Here is a 20,221-nt window from a genome sequence, read left to right as displayed (position 1 = left end):
AAAACGGGCATATCCTCTTTTTCTAAGTTGCAACAGTGACGTCATTGGACATCACTTGAAAAGTTGCACTTGGCGCGTTCGTACAGCTCACCGCGACGCGCCGAACATAATTACTCCGGCCGTAAACAGCTATAAAATGACCATGTCTTCTACGTTCTTAGATGCCACTGTGACGTCAATATCCAAAAGGCGACGGTGTCACTTGGAAGGTTTATTCTGTGGCAAATTTGTAAAGCCTACCGAGCTGCGTCGACTAGCATTGGTTTCATCGTTAAAAGTCATAAATGGCTGTTCCGCCTGTTTTCAAAGGTGTCACTGTGACATCATTGATCAAAAGTCAATGACGTCACTGGTCAAGGTCAATGATGTCATTAGAAAGGTGTGTGACAAGGCACGTTTATACAGCTTATCGACACGCATACAACAGCATTGGTCCCGTTATTGTTTTACCCTTACCTTTGGCGAAGATTATCCGAAGCTCAACACTACATATTTTTATATCAAATGCATTTTTATTCGTAAACAGTTACGAAGGGATATGAGGAAGTTTCAAAGCCATAAAGGTGAGACTGCATCGGAAGCAGCGGTCCAGGTGCCTGTAGGAGACTGGAAAGTTTCATTCTATTATAACGTAAGTGCGAATACTCCTTTTTCTTGCTGACGCCTGCAAACGGTTCATCCAGCGACCTTCAACCTCGGCACACGATTAGGGAACGCGGGGATCTGGAAAACGACGATGGTCTCGATGATAAACAGCCCTTTGCCATTCTTAGCATTACAATTGCGTTCTGTATTCGGACAGAAGTTTCGTCATTTTGACGTCACTGAAGTAACCACAAAGGCGAGACTTCATCGAAAGCAGCAGCCCAGGTCCCTCAAGTCAACTGAAAAGGTTCTTCGAGAAGCATCTCTTTCTGTCTGTCCCTCCCTCCCTCCCCTCCTTCCCTCCCTCCCTCCCCTCCTTCCCTCCCTTCCTCCCTCCCTCCTCTCTCTCTCCTCTCTCTCTCTCTCTCTCTCTCTGTCTCTCTCTCTCTCCTCTCTCTCTCTCTCTCTCTCTCTCTCTCTCTCTGTCTCTCTCTCTCTCTCTCTCTGTATATATATATATATATTATATTTTTTTTTTTTTCTTTTTTCTTATTACAAACCTGTGCTTAAACGCGCTCTAATATCGTTTTTTCTTCATAGATTTATTCCGAAAACGCGTCTTCTCGTTCCTGCAGGCCAATCGATTTCAACATTGGCATACCGGTCTTACGCCGAAGTAAGCTTAACAGGTTTATATTCTTTATTCACAAATATAAATGGGTATTAATTGTAAAATACTGTATTGAAATATTTTGTGAGAAATATTGTTTTTTATCAAAACTATATTTAAATAACTCGTAATATTACAGAATACAAAGATGAATCAGAGTTTATATAACAACATGCTGGTAATAATAGTACATATCAACGACATGCAATTGTTTTATAAATTACCTATATAATATGTTGAACATATTTTTTATCGATACGGTGTGATACGAACATGTTTTAATCCAATAAAGGTATCGAATTGTATTTAACTAATGTAAAACAAAACACATTAATAGAAGTGTTACCTCTCAAGCTTCGCCAAGACACTCGCGATAACGACTGAACTGAGTAAGTCGCCGTGGTGTAGTGGATATGGCTCTAGCGACCGGGAGGTCACGGGTTCGATCCCCACTGTGTCAGCGTTATTTTGATCTTCCCCAAATATACCAAGTACTGGTTCTTAGTCCCAGGAAATGGACACAAGAGCGTTTCAATAAGCCTTAGGCTTTCGATGCAATCGAGCTTAAAGGGGCTTTTTCACAGATTTTGGCATGTTTTGAACTTTGTCAATAAATGCTTTATATTGAAAAAATGTTAACATTGGATATAAAAAGCTCCAGTAAATAAAACAAGAATAAAATTTAAAAAATAAAAAAAGGTAACCCTCGGCAGGGCTCGAACCACTGACCCTTGGAGTTCTGGAATAAAACGTCTACCACTTACACCACTCGGCCATCCTTCCGCATACAATACCAGATGTATTTGATACTTTATATAAGCAGGGGGGGCATGCGTATATGGGAGCTAACCGCGTTTAAGTGAGAAAGTTGTTGCAAAACTTCAAAGATGGCGTCGTTTAAGTGTTTTTTGTGAAGAAATAGCGGATATTTTCACCCGGTAAGCCAGTTTATATTTATATTTCTTTTAAATGAATAAGCCCTTTCGGCTCTGCGGTGTTTGTGCTCCCCTCGGTTTTTTGTTTCAATACCGTAGACTTCGGAATAAAAAAGTTATTGAAGCAAAACCGTCGACAAATTTGTTGTTTAATTTCTTGACCTTCGAGATGTTGGATGTTCGAATATCACTTTCTCTCATAATAAACAGTATTCGTGCATGTTTACAATAAAATATAACATAAATCACGATTATTTTATTATCCCGACGCGTTTTTATGTCTATTGATTCATTTAATGCCGAATTATAACGGGTTAACCCCCATTTTTGGATCTAAACTTCCTTTTAAGAACATTTTGGGACCTGACTTCCAAATGATAAACTGCTCTTTCCTATGTTTTATGCGAAATAACTTTCGTGAATGAATTCCACATTGGTGCGAATGTTTTTGAAAACATTTTCATTTGAGGAAATCAATAGTTATCTTTTTTCTATTAATTGTAATATTATTAATTTTTATTATTATATGTTTTATCGCGTACTTAAACGTTAATAACGCTAACATTTAGTGTGTGTAATATAAGACATTCGACCGTATAATTTAACACAGTGTAATTATTACTTGTGTTTGAATATGCATCAAACGGAATACTATGCCTACTAAACGGAATAATGCTTACTATTTCCAGATATCAAGACGCCAGTTATATATGTTGAGGATGTCAAGATTAAAAAAGACGGCGTAACGAAGTGTGTACCGCTCTAGAAAGTGATAGGTACATGAAAACCAACCAATCAAACAAAAAAGATTACGCCGAAGTACCATGCAAAACAATCACATATACGTGCAATAAAGGTGTAATGAAAAACAGAAAAAGAGTAAAGCCGGTTTGATACTAGTATAAGGTTGATGTAACCAAATACTGCCATTGTTGCTATTCGTAATACATGAAGCAATTTGGAATACCTGACATCTGCTTAGAAGATGCATATCGGTGATGTTTTTTTAATGAAAACTTAAATATTAATTGTTTATTTAATACAATGACATTTGACGCGTTTTACCAGAACGATACTGATACATGTATATGACTGATGTGACACATTTTGGACGACCTTCTTTTAAACCAGTTCTGATTTGGTCACTATATTATAATCGCAAAAACTGAATTTGTAGTGGATATAAAGATTTGTGCAAATGCAAATACACGATATGATTTCAGTAGAAGTGATCAATATATACATTAATTTTTTCTTTTTTATACCTATGTCAATTACATATTATTTATGACTGTTGTATTGAGGGAATAAAGTATTGGTTCACTTTGAAAGATTATTTCGTTTGTTCCTAACATTGCCTTTTAATCGAAAGTAATGTTAATATGTCAAATGCATAACGAAGTAAATCCGACTCAAATCTTTTTTCTTCTTATGTATATAAGTGCTGAATATAATTGCAAATTTATGCAGAGACATCGTAGGAAGAAATGACGTAACACAGATAATGGTTTTTTTTCATAACAAAGTTAGAAACTAGCATCATGACATATACGGAACAAAACGTGTAAGTAAGTACCACTAATAGCAATTATATGTCAAACGTGTCTATGTAGACTTTATAAATAAAACAAAAACACTACACAAATCAGCTGTACATGTTTTGTTTGGTTCGTGTTTTTTTATTTGCTGTTTTAGTCCGGCTCTGTTGAAGGATTCTTTCTAGCATATTCTACATTTAAACTGATGTGGTCCATGAATGGGGCATGGTATCTCAATCCTCCCCTGATGTAAAATTACTCATTACATATACTGCAACGAAAGATGCACTTATTTTCGCCCTTTAACCTGCATCATCTGAAAAGACAGTAAAAGAATGGTTAAAAAAAGTTCATATCAGAATAAGGTCGACACGTCATAAAAAACATTAAATTAATTATAGTATTACTGAAAGGGCTGACAAACGTTCTATTATCTCGTACATCAGCCACCACACAACCCATCTTCTTGAAAAAAAAGGTGAATTGATTCAGTTGGTCTGCAGGTTTTTCGTACAGCATTATTATTATTCTAAAGTAAGTAACGTGATTAAGAAAACACTTATATTGCACCACGTAACATGCTATAAAACTATAATATTGAAGTGCACATATAAACATCATTTAAGAAGGGTAGGTATATCATGTCAAGCTCTTTTACATATGAAAGAGCTGTTTGTCATTTGGAAGTCAGGTCCCAAAATGTGCTTAAAAAGGAAGTCAGTTCCAAATAAGGGGGTTAAACCAATATTTTTTGCCAAAAAATTAATGATCAGTGATAAAACGGCGTCGGTAGAATGAAATAATCATGATTTTATTTATATATTACTGTTCACGTGTGTCAATACTGTGTATTATAAGAGAAAATGATATTTGTACATCCAATTTATCGAACGTCCCGTAAGTAGACAACAGATTTGTAGACGGTTTTCCTTCAATAACTTTTTTATCCCGACGTCTACGATCTTGAAACAAAAACCGAGGGAAGCACAAACACCGAATAGCCGAAACGGCGTATTCATTAAAAATAATTATAAATACAAAGGGGCTTACCGGGTGAAAAAATCCTCCCTTAAAGAAAATCCAACAAACGACGCCATCTTTGAAGTTTTGCAACAACTTTCTCACTTACACGCGGTAAGCTCCCGTATACGCATATAAGCAATCCTCGTAGTTTCAAAAAAATATAACGACAGCAACAGAACTCTCCAAATTATTAATTCGTTTCGCGCTGGAACGCTTTATAATTTTCGGGTTTGTAAATCGTCAAAAGATGCATATACTGGCTATTTTAGAGCATTGTGAATTTTCAGTATTACTGTTGCCTCACAAATATCATATCTAAAACGAAAATTTGCGAATCTGAAACAACTTTTTTCAATTTTGTCAATTTACCCAAACGTGAAAAGGCCCTTTAAATAAATAGGTTTAAACTAACTGAGCACTGCAAAAAGATTCGTGTTACCACATATTTATTTTGATAGTCATATAATTGATATAACAGTGTACGTTTTCGAGATATTATCAAAATATTAGAGTACTATCGTAAATTATATTCATTTAATAGTATTAATGATACTCTTACAATACGCCGCAAACGTGGTCGATTAAAAAGTGCTACGCTATATTTAACAAGAGTTTTTTCGAGAATATTCTTGGTTTATTGTAAAAGTCGTAAGCCAATACTACGCCACCATAGTTGATGGAATACACGCGCGTGCGCGCATTCTATACATAGCCGCTGAAATCACTACGATAATGTCAGTACGATCCGCTGCGGCCGCAATGCTTCTGTAAGCGATATTAAACAACTGCAGCTAAAAATAGACATTGTATGTATTTCCACTGTGTACACACACCAGCCTTTACTGTATTAACGCAATCACGATACCATTACATCTATTTATAGTATGGTATTTCCACTGGAATTCCCTCTGGATTAACTGTAACGTACAGAAAGTCAAAGACTAACGATCGTTATTTTTTACAGAAATACTAAAGGATATTAATTTTGTTTTTCAGTGTACACTACTTTCGATGTAATGCATTTTATTCCGGGAATTTAATAGTTTACCACGAGCGAAGTAATTTAAAACGAAACAATGTGTTGTTGACAAAATTGACTCAATCAAGTGTGCAAAGTCAAAGGCTCAGGGATTGCAATTTAAATGCTGCTAGTCATAATGGTACGTACACAACTATTTTCTATATGTGCAAATTATTTTTTAAAAATTGCATATTGTTTAATTTATATAGTTTAATTTATATAGCCAGGGTTTTCTCGACATTGCGGGAATGTAAACGATACCCGTGAGCTACAATTTTATGTTAATTTTTTTGTGTGAAAAAAAATATATTTCTGGATTTATACCTTTTGAATATTTGTTCATACATAAAACCCTTAACATAAAGATATCAGTTAATTTGATATTAAAACTTCAAACCCAATTAACAGTTCTATGAAAAAAAAACTTATAAAAGTTAAACTGTCAATTAAAAATTTTGAGGCTGGATTTTCGAAAAACTACAACAACAACCAATTATAATGTCTGCCATTGGAACGCTTAAAGGCTTTGCAATTAGCCACACAAGCCCTGACAGCTCATTTATCATGTGGAATACTTTTCAAATTTCAACTGCATGTACATATAGATGTTTACATGAATATGATCAAATTGTGATACTTTGTTTTTAATATTGGTAGCGTTTCTGATTTAGTCACATAGGAGACCAAATCAATCAATTTTTTTGTTCTTTAAATTAAAACAAAGAGTATGGTAACTCGCTCTTGAGTCGAACAGGTTATAGATGCTCTAAGATAACACGCTTATTGTTCAAAGCCGGGGCTCAGCTAGTGCCTTCTTGAAGTATTATATCTAATATTAATAAATCTAAATCTGGCCAAAGCAACTACTTGGTTCTCTGCTTATTGTCATTGAAAAATAATTTATCAATACCCACTCAATTTGTCATGGGTCGACCACATTTGCACTTATGACAAACACATAATTATTTGTCCGAAGTGCTTATTGAATTATAAATTACCTTGTCTTATAACGCGTCAAATAGTAAGTTAATCAATGCCTTGTATTGAATTGATAACTATGTTAATTTTTCTAACTGTTGAATATAATCTATTTTTTTATAAAGAAGACGGTTTACATGGTCACTTCTAGTTTCTATTCGAACATAACAGCAACGGTACCAATCGAAGACATGGGGTTGACTCAGGAAAAGGTACACATATACAAAGAAAACCCAGCTAGCACAAAAACGTTCTTAGAACGTTATCCTAACGTTAGCCCAAACGTTCCAGAAACGTTGCACTGCAACGTTCTCCTAACGTTAAAATGTATTGTTCGCTTAACGTTCCCGAAACGTTGCGGAATAACGTTATCATTTAACCTAAAACGAACCTAAATCTAATTGTCATATTGAGGTTGAAAACCAACACATCTTTATTATACACAAGTTTATTGCATGAATGTAATTAATACAAATATATATCATCGCATTGTTGTTCTTTTTTGTCTTGATTCCGGATCTGTTCGGGTGTCTTCCCAGTTGTCCTGGAAGTACAAAAATATCAGAATGATCAACTGTTCTTTTTAAATAAAACGGAGAAAAAATGACAAGACATAATACATGTACCACATGAATAACACACACATATGTGCGTCATCTTGAACATACACATATATGAAACCGAATTTTCATACATGGTAAAAGCGTAACAACATCTTAAAATTTAATGATGTATTTTATGACTGTATAAATTCATAACTAAATTTGAAATTAACCTACAAGATCAATATTTTACCCATGTCATGACCAACAAACACTTTTTATATAAACTACTTTTTACATAATAATATATTTCAATTTTAGAATTTAATAAAATTAGATCTAATAATTGAGGTTAAGATAAATTTTTGAATTTTATTTCTTTTTCAATTAACGGTGAATTCGGATTATCGTTGTTCGAAATAACGGTGTTGAAGTGTACATATTTTTTTTCACGTTATTACATGTGTTTTCAAGAATGTTGCCAACAACAAATTGCTAACAAAAAATGACTAAGTGAACGTTATTATATTTAAATGTAGTACAAAGTCTCCATGGTACGAGTTTCCCCATAATTCCGAATTAGAATTTAAAGCAAGTGCATAATGATATCAATTTTAATATAACAAATTGAAATAACAATAAAAACCTACCTCGCAAACTGTTGATTATCGTCGATTGTAGGTTCCAACTTCTCTTATTATTGAACACAAAGGTTAACATTCAACAACAGCAAAGTTTGAAAATACAATTAGCCAGTACTGAGTAGGTCAGTGAACAAAGGAATCGAGTGGCGCACACGCGGGAGATCTGCTGCGTAACAGTATAGGCCTTAAATTGAATGCATGAGTCATACGCCGTGCCAATCTGTTAGTATACACATACATTTTTTTCTTTCTCATTAAATACATACATGCCTCCGCAGTTAACTCAGTCTATTACTAGCGCTCACCACATACACGCGCACTATCAAGTTGCCTGATAATATATTTATTATGGATGTATAATAAACTTATAAACAATACATGTAGTTTATTAAGTACACCATAAACATGCTGGTTTAGATAAAAAGAGAATCACGCTTGCAAACATTCGAAGATACACAAACGGGTCAAAATGCAAATCTACTTATAAACGTTTTTTGTAAAAAAGAAACAACAAAAAAAACGTCAAATTCTTTATGAAAAGATATAACAATTTAATGTACATGTTTATATTGTGTGATTTTTAAACGTTCTTATAACGTTCTGCGAACGTTTGCAATGTAACTTTGAAATTTGGTTTCCCGATAACGTTCCGACAAAAACGTTGTAAGAACGTTACAGGAACGTTACACTTTTAAAGTCCACCAATACATCCTAGGATCGTAAAAATATTCTGTTCAAATGTGACTTTTATAACATATATTTCATACAACTAAAATAAGTTACGAATACTGATAGTTTGATTTTTGTTACAACGTTCTGAAAACGTTCTGGGAACGTTCTGTGTGATTATAACCTAAATAGAACTTAAGCGTAACGTTATTTGAACGTTACGTGCTAGCTGGGAAAACACGATACGCTTCTGGTAATTGTTTGTCCTGGGGGGCTTATGTCTGGATCCCGTTTGTGAGGTGAAGTAGACGATTGGTGTTACATGCCATGAAAATGTTGCTCATTCACTTCCGTATGCATCTGCCTGTAGTCAATGACACGTTCGTCATTGGGGCGAATTTCTTTTGTCTCGCTGGGTAATTGAATTGTTTCACATATGTAATTGTCAAATCAACGACAACGTAATACTGAAATAGCCGTCTGTAATTATAGAATAAGGTAATGTATTCAATATTAAGTCATTTGTGAAATCTGTTAAATCATTGAAGTTAGACTTCCAAGGGTTTAATGTTTGCTACAAAGTATCAAATCATATGAAACAAAACCCATCTTTACAAACTAAATAGAAAAACATGTCCGACTCAATGGGTACAATCTACTCAAGGGCGAGTTACTCTATATCAGTTTTCATTCAGATATGTTAATAAGCCTATCTATAAATAGCATGTAAACATGCATACGTTATCAAAGATAACGTCAAACAGCCTTGTACAAATCTTTACTGAATTATTTTGCCGACTGCAATATCAATAGGCTAAAATACCGATTTCATTCTGATTAGAAAGGACGCTTTGATATGAAGGAAGCATAGATATTTTTTAAAAACGAAGACTTTTTCTGAAAACGAAGACAAAGTATGGTGTTTCAGAGGGACATCGAAGTTCTATGTAAATAATAGAGTGAAATTTTTTTGTGATTACGATATCTTCTCAATAGGGAATTATTTTGTATTGAATACATCAGTAACAGAATACCATGCGACGGTCAGTGAAATATCAATTCAATTATCATAATGCATGTTAACGAAGAAAAGAGGAAACGTATGTTCTATTACTATGTAATGTCGTGACAATTTGGAACGAAAATGAAATGTAATTAAAAACATTTAACATTGTCTGTATACATGTACGTGAACAAAGGATAGTGACTAATTGCATGAACTGTGTATAGTGAAAATGCATTTGAGTGATTAAATGATACATGTTTTCAAATGTCTGCAACTTGCCAATCGATAAAGGACTTTATGTGCTTAAACGATTTCTCTCCTGCTTATGCAACTAGAGTTTCACGTTTGATGTTCCTGAGAGCAACAATGTCTTTAACTTTAAAGTAATGAAGTATACTTAAATGAGCACCGATCTTTAATGGATAAATTAGCGCTGTGCTTCACGTTTCTTGAATGTAATTAAACATGGTGGTCAATACGTGTATAAGTGAACCTCTATGCTATTGAGGTTTCGAAATAAACTGCGCACAATAGATACGATTGAGTACATAAACGGTTTCACATCATCTGCAGTGCATTGAACAAATATTGGATAATGTATACGAATGAATGCATCATCTTTAAATGAGTACATCTTAACAAGATCAAAGTTTAATCTGTGCATTTAAATGTATTGCACGGAGGAATGCGAATGATGTGCCAACTTTAAAAGTAATAAATCAAATCGTATATTTCTGTATTTGATTAAAAACATTATGTGACATTGTAGTATAACGTGTCGAAGGTTACTTGTCGCTATGTTTTCATATATAGCGGGTGGATATATGAAAAACAATAGCCCCCACGTTTATACAATACGAAAATTAAAATATATCTGTAATACTCTCTTATTAATTATAAAAGTGATTGCATTATATTGGTAACAATTTTAAACCTTCTTTTTCAGGCCATGAAAATCTTTCAAATCAACAATACTGTTCTGAAACACATATCTTTGAGTTCTGCGATTTTTGCACATGTTGGAAAACGAATTGGCATTTATTCCTTAGTGCCACTTCTACAGTACACTGATGGGAAACCTTATGCATATTGGTCTTGAAATAACATTATTCATTGGACATATACCAACACACAAGCCTGAGACACGCAATTTTGAATAATCATGGAAGAAAAAAATAATTTTCACAGACTTGTTGAGTTACATTTCGATTGCTGTATCCTAGCACTGCGGGAATTTTTACAGTGGGAATTATCGAATAATGGGTTCACAATACAATCTTTCTTAAAACAGAAAGACATGCTTATCTGGGTAAAAACCGCGAAGTTGTTCAAAGAACAAGAAGCAGTGCTTTCAAATCCAAATGTTACGTATGACATGCTGGATATAACGCTTGCAACTCGACTGATTCTTGAAAAGTGTCGACCCCAAGACGCCAGTATTCTCAAAGCTGTAAAGGACCTTCGAAAATCACGCAACAATATAGTACATACCACAGATGCAAAGATACAGGGAACAGCGCAGTTCAATGAAGCATGTAACGCGATATTTACGATTGCTGCTGTCTTGAGCGCTAAAGTGAAGCAAACTATTAAGTGTAAAATCAGCGCAATACAGAACAAAGAGATTGTCAAGACATGCACCAATATGGAGAAAATAATGTTAAATGGAGAATTTTTTATGATAAAATTGGTTGAATCAAGTGAGGATGATTCAGGTATACTCTTTTTGAATAGCCATACAATGTTTAACTTATCTCTATTTATTTACCTCAAGTTACTTGAATGTGTTCTTCGAATACTGTTGCTGTTTCGGTATATCGTTAAACGTTTCATTTGTGAAAGTAGTAGAGACAAATAAGTCTGAAAAAAGAAACTATGTATTGCAATATGTACATTCGATGTGCTTAAATTATAACTGTCGTTTTATGCCCCCTTCGAAGAAGAGGGGGTAAATTGTTTTGCACATGTCGGTCGGTCCGTCCGTCCACCAGATGATTTCCGGATGATAACTCAAGAACGCTTAGGCCTAGGATCATGAAACTTCATAGGAACATAGATCATGACTTGCAGATGACCTCTATTAATTTTCAGGTCACTAGTTCAAAGGTCAAGGTCACAGTGACTCGAAACAGAAAAATGGTTTCTGGATAAGTCAAGAATGCTTACGCCTAGGATCATGAAACTTGATAGGTACATTGATCATGAGTGGCAGATGAACCCTATTGATTTTCAGGTCACTAGGTCAAAGGTCAAGGTCACAGTGGCTCGAAACAGTAAAATGGTTTCCGGATGATAACTCAAGAATGCTTACGCCTAGGATCATTAAACTTCATAGGCAAATTTGATCATGACTGGAAGATGACCCCTATTGATTTTAAGATCACTAGGTCAAAGGTCAAGGTCACAGTGACTCGAAACAGTAAAATGGTTTCCGGATAAGTCAAGAATGCTTACGCCTAGGATCATGAAACTTCATAGGCAAATTTGATCATGACTGGAAAATGACCCCTATTTATTTTCAGGTCACTAGGTCAAAGGTCAAGGTCACAGTGACTCGAAATAGTAAAATGGTTTCCGGATGATAACTCAGGAATGCTTACAACTAGGATCATGAAACTTCATAGGTACATTGATCATGACTGGCAGATGACCCCTATTAATTTTCAGGTCACTAGGTCAAAAGTCAAGGTCACAGTGACAAAAAGCATATTCACACAATGGCTGCCACTACAACTGACAGCCCATATGGGGGGCATGCATGTTTTACAAACAGCCCTTGTTACAGAGAGCCAAGACGAGAGAATAACACTTATGAAGTTCAACATGACAAAATGGATTCGCCAACTGTCTAGAATGCCAAATGTTAATACATTTTTGAAAAGATTAAAAGACGCCAATGTTATAACCGAGGCACATATGTGTGACATAGAACTCGAATATAGCTACGGTAGCCAAATGGAGAAGCTGATATTGATCATACAGCAAAGCGCAGAGCGGACTACACTATATCGATTTTGTAAGGCACTTCGGAACACGCATGCGCAGTTGGCAGACCTGATTGAAAACAAAAATACCGATGGGAGAGAAACGGGTAATTCATGTTATTAAGATTCCAGGAAAGCATATCCTTATAGGCTGAGTGTTCATTGTCGTCTTGGTCTTTTTTTGCTTTCATGTTAAATTTAAATTAAAAATAATAGTTGATCAGCACGCTATGTTACCCATATGACTGTTTTTTTTTTGCTATTTAAAAATGAAAGAATCGTGGTATACATACACGGACAACCGATCACGGAATATGTATGAATAGTACTAATCTCGTTGGAATTAATGGATATTTTGAGCAAACATGAACTCATTTCATATCATTCTTTGCTTTTAGATGAATACTTGCGGCAGATCGAGCAAGAGTTCGTTTTAAATTTTCTTCGTCATAAATTGATAGAATGTCCCAACTGTCACATTTCTTGTGAGGAAATTCATATTGCTTTAGAAGACGAACTCCGTGGATATTTGGAATTTGCAGTCCTTAAAACATATTTCCTACAGATATTTTCGAAAAGTACGTTCGTTGAAGGAGACACAAGGTTTGTATGTGTGAACTACATAACCCAACACTATTAGGCAGACGGATTTTTGCAAGATAAACGTTTATTAAAACTAACATGGTGGTTGCGGATTTAGCTCTTCTTTTGTATTCTTATCTAACATTAGACTGAGACACATCATATCAAATAGCGATTTAATTATTAACTCTTAGTTTAATTATATTGATTCTAATTACCACTTTACAACTGCAATTAAAATATATCAATTTGGCAGGCACTAGTCATTGAATATGATTGATCTGTCATAACATAAATTTGCGCTCTAATTGCAATTGTCTAATAGCTTTAGGGACGTAACATGGAAGTCATCGCCTTTTTCCAAACAACAGTCTCACAAAGAAGGTAAATATATTTAACGTTGTTACGAAACAAGACACATTTGTATTATTGCTGCAATTTGCAATATATCCGTTCACAAAATGCTCGTTACAGATTAGTAACAACCTTGATAAAAAACAATATTGTAACATATATTTTTTTTTAATAAAATTTATTTAAAAATGTATTTTATGTCTGTGTTTGTTTGTTTTGCCATTAAGTTAATACTACAATTGAACGATAATATGTACAGTCAATTTTACATTATCTTTATACAAATGAGTAAACTATGTTTTGTATCATACACGTCATCTGTTTACGGTACTATTTTATTTAGTGTTGTTTTTTTGTCAAAATATATGTATAGGAAACGAAAAGGCCAACTTTGTAACAATGACATTGGACGAGTTTGCCTCATTCGTCGGGAACATAATGGGAGCTATAAAACCAGAACTACGCGATATTTTCCAAACAGCAATATGCGATGAAGCCATAACTGCAAACACCTTTGAAGAAATGGAATCATCCGAACTGAAAGAAGTTTTCACTGAATATTTAGGAAGCATCAAATATGGAAAAGGAATTGACCATTCACTTAAAAAACTTCAAAAGGATATCAAAGAAAACAAACTGCGAGCAGGAATTACAACAAATACTAGACGACAACAGTTACGCGAGTTTGATCGGCCTAGCAATAAATTAGTATATTCCAAAGGTGCAATTGTAAAACCACAAACAGGTAATTTGTTGGTTCCGGTTCATGAATTTCGTTCATTCAATTTACCTAGCAAACACTGGATTGCAAAAGAAACTTTGCGTTTTCTCGCGGCCTGTATGAATGCACGCAAGAACGGAACTTTACACTTTGGCATTAGGCCAGGTGGTGATAGATGTGGGACTATTGTAGGCATAGATATAATGAACACGAAAGAGATTGACGAGGAAATATCGAAATGTATGAAAATGTGTTTTTATGGCGAGCATTTGCCTTTCCTTATGTCATGTATTCGCCAAATCCAGGTTATAACCATTGAAGACAGTGAAAATGTTGTTTATGAAATAGATGTCGTACCGTCATCACTATATGCCTTCGAAGAGATGATTCCGTTAAGGTTTCCACCAAAAGGACCACAAAATGAAGTAACATTCGTTTATGATCAGAATATTTTGTGTGAAATTGTATCAATTGGTAGGGATACGTGTATGTTTTCTGACGTAGAGAATGTATACAAAATGCGATTACAAGAACGAATTATTACTGAAACCAAGGTAAATGGATGCCTCATCGAAACATCGGAATTAAGAACAACACTCATGTCGAACCTCACAGGAAAAGGAAGCAAATATGTTACAGATGAATACATTCCCATTATTGTAAGCGGAAACATGAGCGATCAGGTTGAAATTCGGAATGACATCGGTATGGCATCAGCATTTTCTTCCGCAAAATTCGTTCTTGACTTTGATGCCTCTCCTGATCTAAGGAAAGATGTCGAAACTGACAGATCTGTCTTTACTGTAAAGACGGCAGAGAATTGTTTAGATAAGGCTCAAACCGAAAACACCAGTAATCCAGTTTGGGTGTATTGTAATGGTAATACAGAGATTTCACAACCTAGGATGAAGTTAAAATCCTGGAATAAATCACGACTTGCTGGCGTGAAAAGTTGTTTGGACACAATACGTATGTTGATTCCCAAAGGAAGAGCACGAATAATTTTTCTTTTGTATGGCGAGTTGACAGACCAAGAACCTATGTTTTATATAGCAAGAGAAATGTTGGCATCCTCTTTCCAGGACGAATGCATTATATTGACCCAAAATGCTGATAACTGCAAAGAACTCAGAAATGACGTTGCTAAACAAGTTGGGGACAACGAAATTGACAGATGTATTCTTGTTGGCCACGATTGGAAATTCTTGTCTGATGTCATGCGGTCGGTATTTCGTCCGACTTCAAATGTTGTTTGCAAATTGCCAAGTAGCTTAACCTCAGTTGTTGTAGAAATGACAAGCAAAGAACGAACTGACTTAAAACTCACCGATATTGACATTGTGAGCGGCGAAGAGTGTGAAATTGAAGCTGAGAGGATGAGTGACAAAGAACTGCAAGAAAATGAAAAGGACCATCAGAAAAAGTTTTATAAAGGAAGTGGTACATCTTGGTGGAATTTTTATTACGATAATCATGTAGGAGAACGGAACTGCTATAAGAGACATTTAGACGATATTAACAAAGCTCTTAGGTCAAATAAAGGTGAGCAGCTTCTTGAAACACACGAAATTAAACATCACCCAGGTGCAGGAGGAAGTACACTAGGAATGCACCTTATCTGGCACTTAAGTCAATTTAAAAGATCCCCGCAAAATGCTTTTAGATGTTGTGTTGTGAAACATATCTCCGACAAAACAATAGAACAGATAGAACGTTTTCGAAACTTTAAGGATGTCGAAGACACAAAACCTATTTTACTTCTTGTTGACAACAAAAGTGAAGATGGAGTTATCTTTCTAAAATCCAAATTATATGAGCTGGCGTATAAAACAGGAACACCCGGAAAGTTGTTTGGCCTAATAATATTGATAAGTCGATGTCAGATTTCAAAGGGAAAAGGTCAACTTTCTGATGATTATATTTTAACTCATTCTTTGAAAGGAAAGGAAATGTTATGGTTTGACAAGAAATACAAGGAATTGGAAGACAAAACTGGCATCGACGTTAAAACTCTTATTGCATTCAATGTAATGAGAAATTCGTTTGATGAAAAATACATTATGGAACTTACCGCTAACATCCTGAAAGATGTGACAGACCTTGAAAAGGAAGTTTTAACAAACTTAGCATTAGTTTCATCATACGAGAATGATCACCCAATACCTCAAAGTGTTTTTGATAAGATGATGAATGAACAACAAGACATAGATAATTTAATCAAATTGCCGTTTGGTATTTCACATACACGTAGAGAATTAGAAAGCTTATCTTTGCATATAACAGTATGGAACATGAAAGTGTCTCCTGCAATGGATCTGCTTATAACCAAGCGGGAAACTGATCAAAATATCGGAGGCATTTCAATTATTTCACAACCCCTGGCAAGAGCAATTATTTCGTCAATCATGTTACAACAGAACAAACCATTGGAATACATTGTCAATTTTGTTTTGGGTTTAGTGGCTCAGCATGCGCATGAAGCGAATCCAATGTCGAAATTGTTTGTTAAAATTGTCTGCAGTCTCTTCAAAACAAGGCAAGTGGAAGAAATTGACAATAGAGAAACAAGACTAAAATTCTCTGATCTTGTGTTGGACTTAGAAAAACAGGAGACTGAAAATCCGAGACAAACAGTGTTAGATACCATGTGCAGGTGTTTCGATATAACAAAAGACGCCATGGTAGGTCAGCAGCTAGCAAGATATAATATATACATCAAAGAATTTGAAGAAGCAGAAAATGCGATTCAGAGGTCATTAGCAATCAAACCCGACAACTCCTATCTTCTTGACACGTACGGGCAAATATTCAAGGCACACATGGAAAATGTACTAGATACACGGGAACCAATTGACAACGAGAAAGCCACAAACATTATTGAATTGGCCTTTTCGGCAGTCGAAAAGTTTAAGGATGGACAAAAGGCGGCAATAAAGATGGAAGGCGATACGAATATGAGTTGTTTTCATATGGAAGTGAAAACAGCAATCAATTTGCTAGAACAATTTCATCGGTTTGAGTGTTGCAAAGAACGTGTTCAACTGTGTAATTTTCTCCAACAAAAAGAGGATAACATTAATGAGTCTCCATTCTTTGAGTTACTACAAATGTGTCCAAGGCTTGAACATGTGAGGTGCGGGAGCGCATGGCAACAACATTTGGAGCAATCTCTTCGTTCACTTGAAGAAAAGAACTATCAAATTAAACGATTTCTTTACACGGTACCACACGATGATGAAACGCTGTTATTAAAACTTAGAGAGCGATACGAACGCTTTTATGGAGGACAAGTTGATAGGTACCAGTTTACATTTGGCCTTGGATTGAAACCACTTATGAATGCTATGCAGGCGAAAGAGCGTAAACACAGGGAGGCACTAGAAAAACGGGTCAATGAAGCCAAACAAAATTTATCGGGGAACGTTATAAAACAGATGACAGACATCCGTGATCTACTTGTTTACGTCGGGCACAGCATTATAACGCTCTGCAATAGATCCAGTAAATCAAAACGCTCTATATGTGATAAAAGAGAATACATAACTCTGTTGAACTACAGTACCAAGTTATTGACATTGCAAAGGGAAAAGCAGTTTCCCAGAAAATATCTTGAAGCTTACTTATACTTTGCAATGCTGCATTGGCCACTGCTTCGAAGGACTCAGACAGACTCGGAATGTCTTGTTAGCGGGAGTGTTTATGAGGAAGTCATGAAAGAATGGGATACCGAGTACGACAAGAACCATTTCATTAACACAACAGAACAATCCAGACTGAAGAAACCGAAGAACTACTATGCGTTGGGAAAGGGTACAGCTGGAAATGATATTGTTGATTTGGAATCAATAAGAAAAGAATGGATGGATCGAAAAAAGACGAATGGAAGAACGCGACCGCCAGTGTTTAAGGATTATTTTTGGAGAGAATCGTTTGTCGAGGACGAATTGCAGCGACTAGATGGAATTGTTGATGGAAATGGTCATCTTATTTCACACACGGTAATCATATAAACCTTTTCGAAAATGTACACAATGGTCCATTTAAATGTAAAACAATATAAATACTACACCGATTGTAAAATGATATACGCCTTTAAAAAATCAATAGGTTTAAGAAATTACTCCCTCGCTTTTTAATTGCAATGATCACACGGTTTGTTTGTAGGCCGAGTACTCCAATAACCGACAACATACGTTCAAAATAAAAACGTACTACCCTTGTGACGGGCTAAGCAACAGACCGGTGACCTTTGTTCTTGGATTTACCTGGAAGGGCCCGACTGCCTTCGATGTCAGAGAAACAGGTAATCCTTACTTGGCAAATTCCTTAATTTGTTATCATTCTTTTAAAAGTCCAATGTTTGACACTTAATTTATTTACTGTCTATATACTCATAAAATAGTTAGACTATACAGTATATAGTGCATGCAATACTTGCATGTATTCATTTTTAGCTCACCTGATTGCACAGGTGAGCTTTTCTGACCGGTCTTTGTCCGTCGTACGTCCGTCCGTTAACATTTGCTCGTAAACACTCTAGAGGCCACATTTGTTGTCCAATCTTCATGAAACTTGGTCAGAAGCTTTGCCCCAATAAAATCTCGGCCGAGTTCGAAACTTGGTTGTGCCGGGTAAAAAACTAGGTCACTAGGTCAAAACAAAGAAAAACCTTGTAAAAACTGTAGAAGTCACATTCGAAAATGGTTTAGCTCGGTGAAAAAACATGGCCGCCAGTGGGCGGGGCATTTTTTTCTATATGTATATAGTGGCAGTTTTCCCTATTTGCTATAGAGAAACATTGTAAACACTCTAGACGTCACAATTTTTGTCCAATCATCATGAAAATTGGTCAAAACATTGGTTTTATTGATATCTCGGACGAGTTCGAAAATGGTCCAGATCGGTGAAAAAACATGGCCGCCAGTGGGCGGGGCATTTTTCTTTATATGTTTATAGTGGCAGTTTTCCCTATTTGGCTCAAGGTGACCCGAAATAGTAAAATGGTTTCCGGATGATAACTCAAGAACGCTTATGCTTAGGATCATGAAACTTCATAGGTACATTGATCATGACTTGCAGATGACCCCTATTGATTTTTAGGTCACTAGGTCCAATTTCAAGGTCACGGTTACTCAACTTAGAAAAATGGTTTCCGGATGATTACTCAAGAACGCTTACGCCTAGGATCATGAAACTTCATAGGTACATTGAGGTGACCCAAAATAGAACACTTGTTTTACTCAAGAACGCTTATGCATAGGATGATGAAACTTCATATGTACATTGATCATGACTCGCAGATGACCCCTATTGATTTTCAGGTCACTAGGTCAAAGGTCAAGGTCACGGTGTTTCAACTTAGAAAAATGGTTTCCAGATAATAACTCAAGAAGGCCTATGCCTACGATCATGAAATTTCATAGGTACATTGATCATGACTTGCAGATGACCCGTATTGACTTTCAGGTCACTAGGTCAAGGTCACGGTTACTTGACACAGTAAAATGGTTTTTGGATGATACCTCAAGAAAGCTTACGCCTAGGATCATGAAACAATATTATGGTCAAGTTGATAGAATTTTCTTATTGAATCAATCAAAAATGGAATTTATCATGTAGATGTTTTGAACACCTTATAACTTTGTTATCCATCTGACATGTGTGTATTATAATCATTGCATCTTTTTAGCTCACCTGATTGCTCAGGTGAGCTTTTGTGACCGGTCTTTGTCCGTCGTCTGTCCGTCCGTCCGTCCACATTTGTTCGTAAACACTCTAGAGGTCACATTTGTTGTCCGATCTTCATGAAACTTGGTCAGAAGCTTTTTCCCAATGAAATCTCGGTCGAGTTCGAAACTGGGTCGTGCCGGGTCAAAAACTAGGTCACTAGGTCAAAAAAAAGAAAAAAACTTGTAAAAACTTTAGAAGTCACATATCATGCCCAATCTTCATGTTACTGTGTCAAAATG

At 35.6% G+C, this 20,221-nt stretch overlaps 1 protein-coding gene and 1 long non-coding RNA gene across 5 annotated transcripts in view; one reads left to right on the top strand and one right to left on the bottom strand.

Annotated features, from left to right (window-relative positions):
- The first annotated feature begins 5,645 nt into the window (after positions 1 to 5,645).
- Positions 5,646 to 20,221, top strand: part of LOC127848621 (sterile alpha motif domain-containing protein 9-like) — a 23,039-nt gene continuing 8,463 nt past the window's right edge. The window contains exons 1-7 of one of the 4 annotated variants that reach the window (XM_052381184.1): positions 5,646 to 5,911; positions 10,558 to 11,326; positions 12,397 to 12,702; positions 12,994 to 13,198; positions 13,503 to 13,561; positions 13,905 to 18,250; positions 18,417 to 18,555. In XM_052381184.1, coding sequence (XP_052237144.1) covers positions 10,774 to 11,326; positions 12,397 to 12,702; positions 12,994 to 13,198; positions 13,503 to 13,561; positions 13,905 to 18,250; positions 18,417 to 18,555 — 5,608 coding nt within the window. In that variant the 5' untranslated portion in view covers positions 5,646 to 5,911; positions 10,558 to 10,773. Of the gene's footprint in view, positions 5,912 to 9,394; positions 10,323 to 10,557; positions 11,327 to 12,396; positions 12,703 to 12,993; positions 13,199 to 13,502; positions 13,562 to 13,904; positions 18,251 to 18,416; positions 18,556 to 20,221 lie in introns of those variants that run through there. The other 3 variants (XM_052381186.1, XM_052381185.1, XM_052381183.1) reach the window with 3 other exon arrangements.
- Positions 7,183 to 8,217, bottom strand: LOC127848648 (uncharacterized). Its single transcript, XR_008034625.1, has 2 exons — positions 7,943 to 8,217; positions 7,183 to 7,294 (listed from the first exon to the last, which is right to left on the bottom strand). It is a non-coding gene; the product is annotated as an uncharacterized LOC127848648 (long non-coding RNA).

Source organism: Dreissena polymorpha, chromosome 10 (genome assembly GCF_020536995.1).
Source record: "Dreissena polymorpha isolate Duluth1 chromosome 10, UMN_Dpol_1.0, whole genome shotgun sequence".
Classification (NCBI taxonomy): Eukaryota; Metazoa; Mollusca; class Bivalvia; order Myida; family Dreissenidae; genus Dreissena; species Dreissena polymorpha.
The sequence above is the reverse complement of the archived record's forward strand: the minus strand, read 5'-3'. Positions and strand labels throughout refer to the sequence as shown.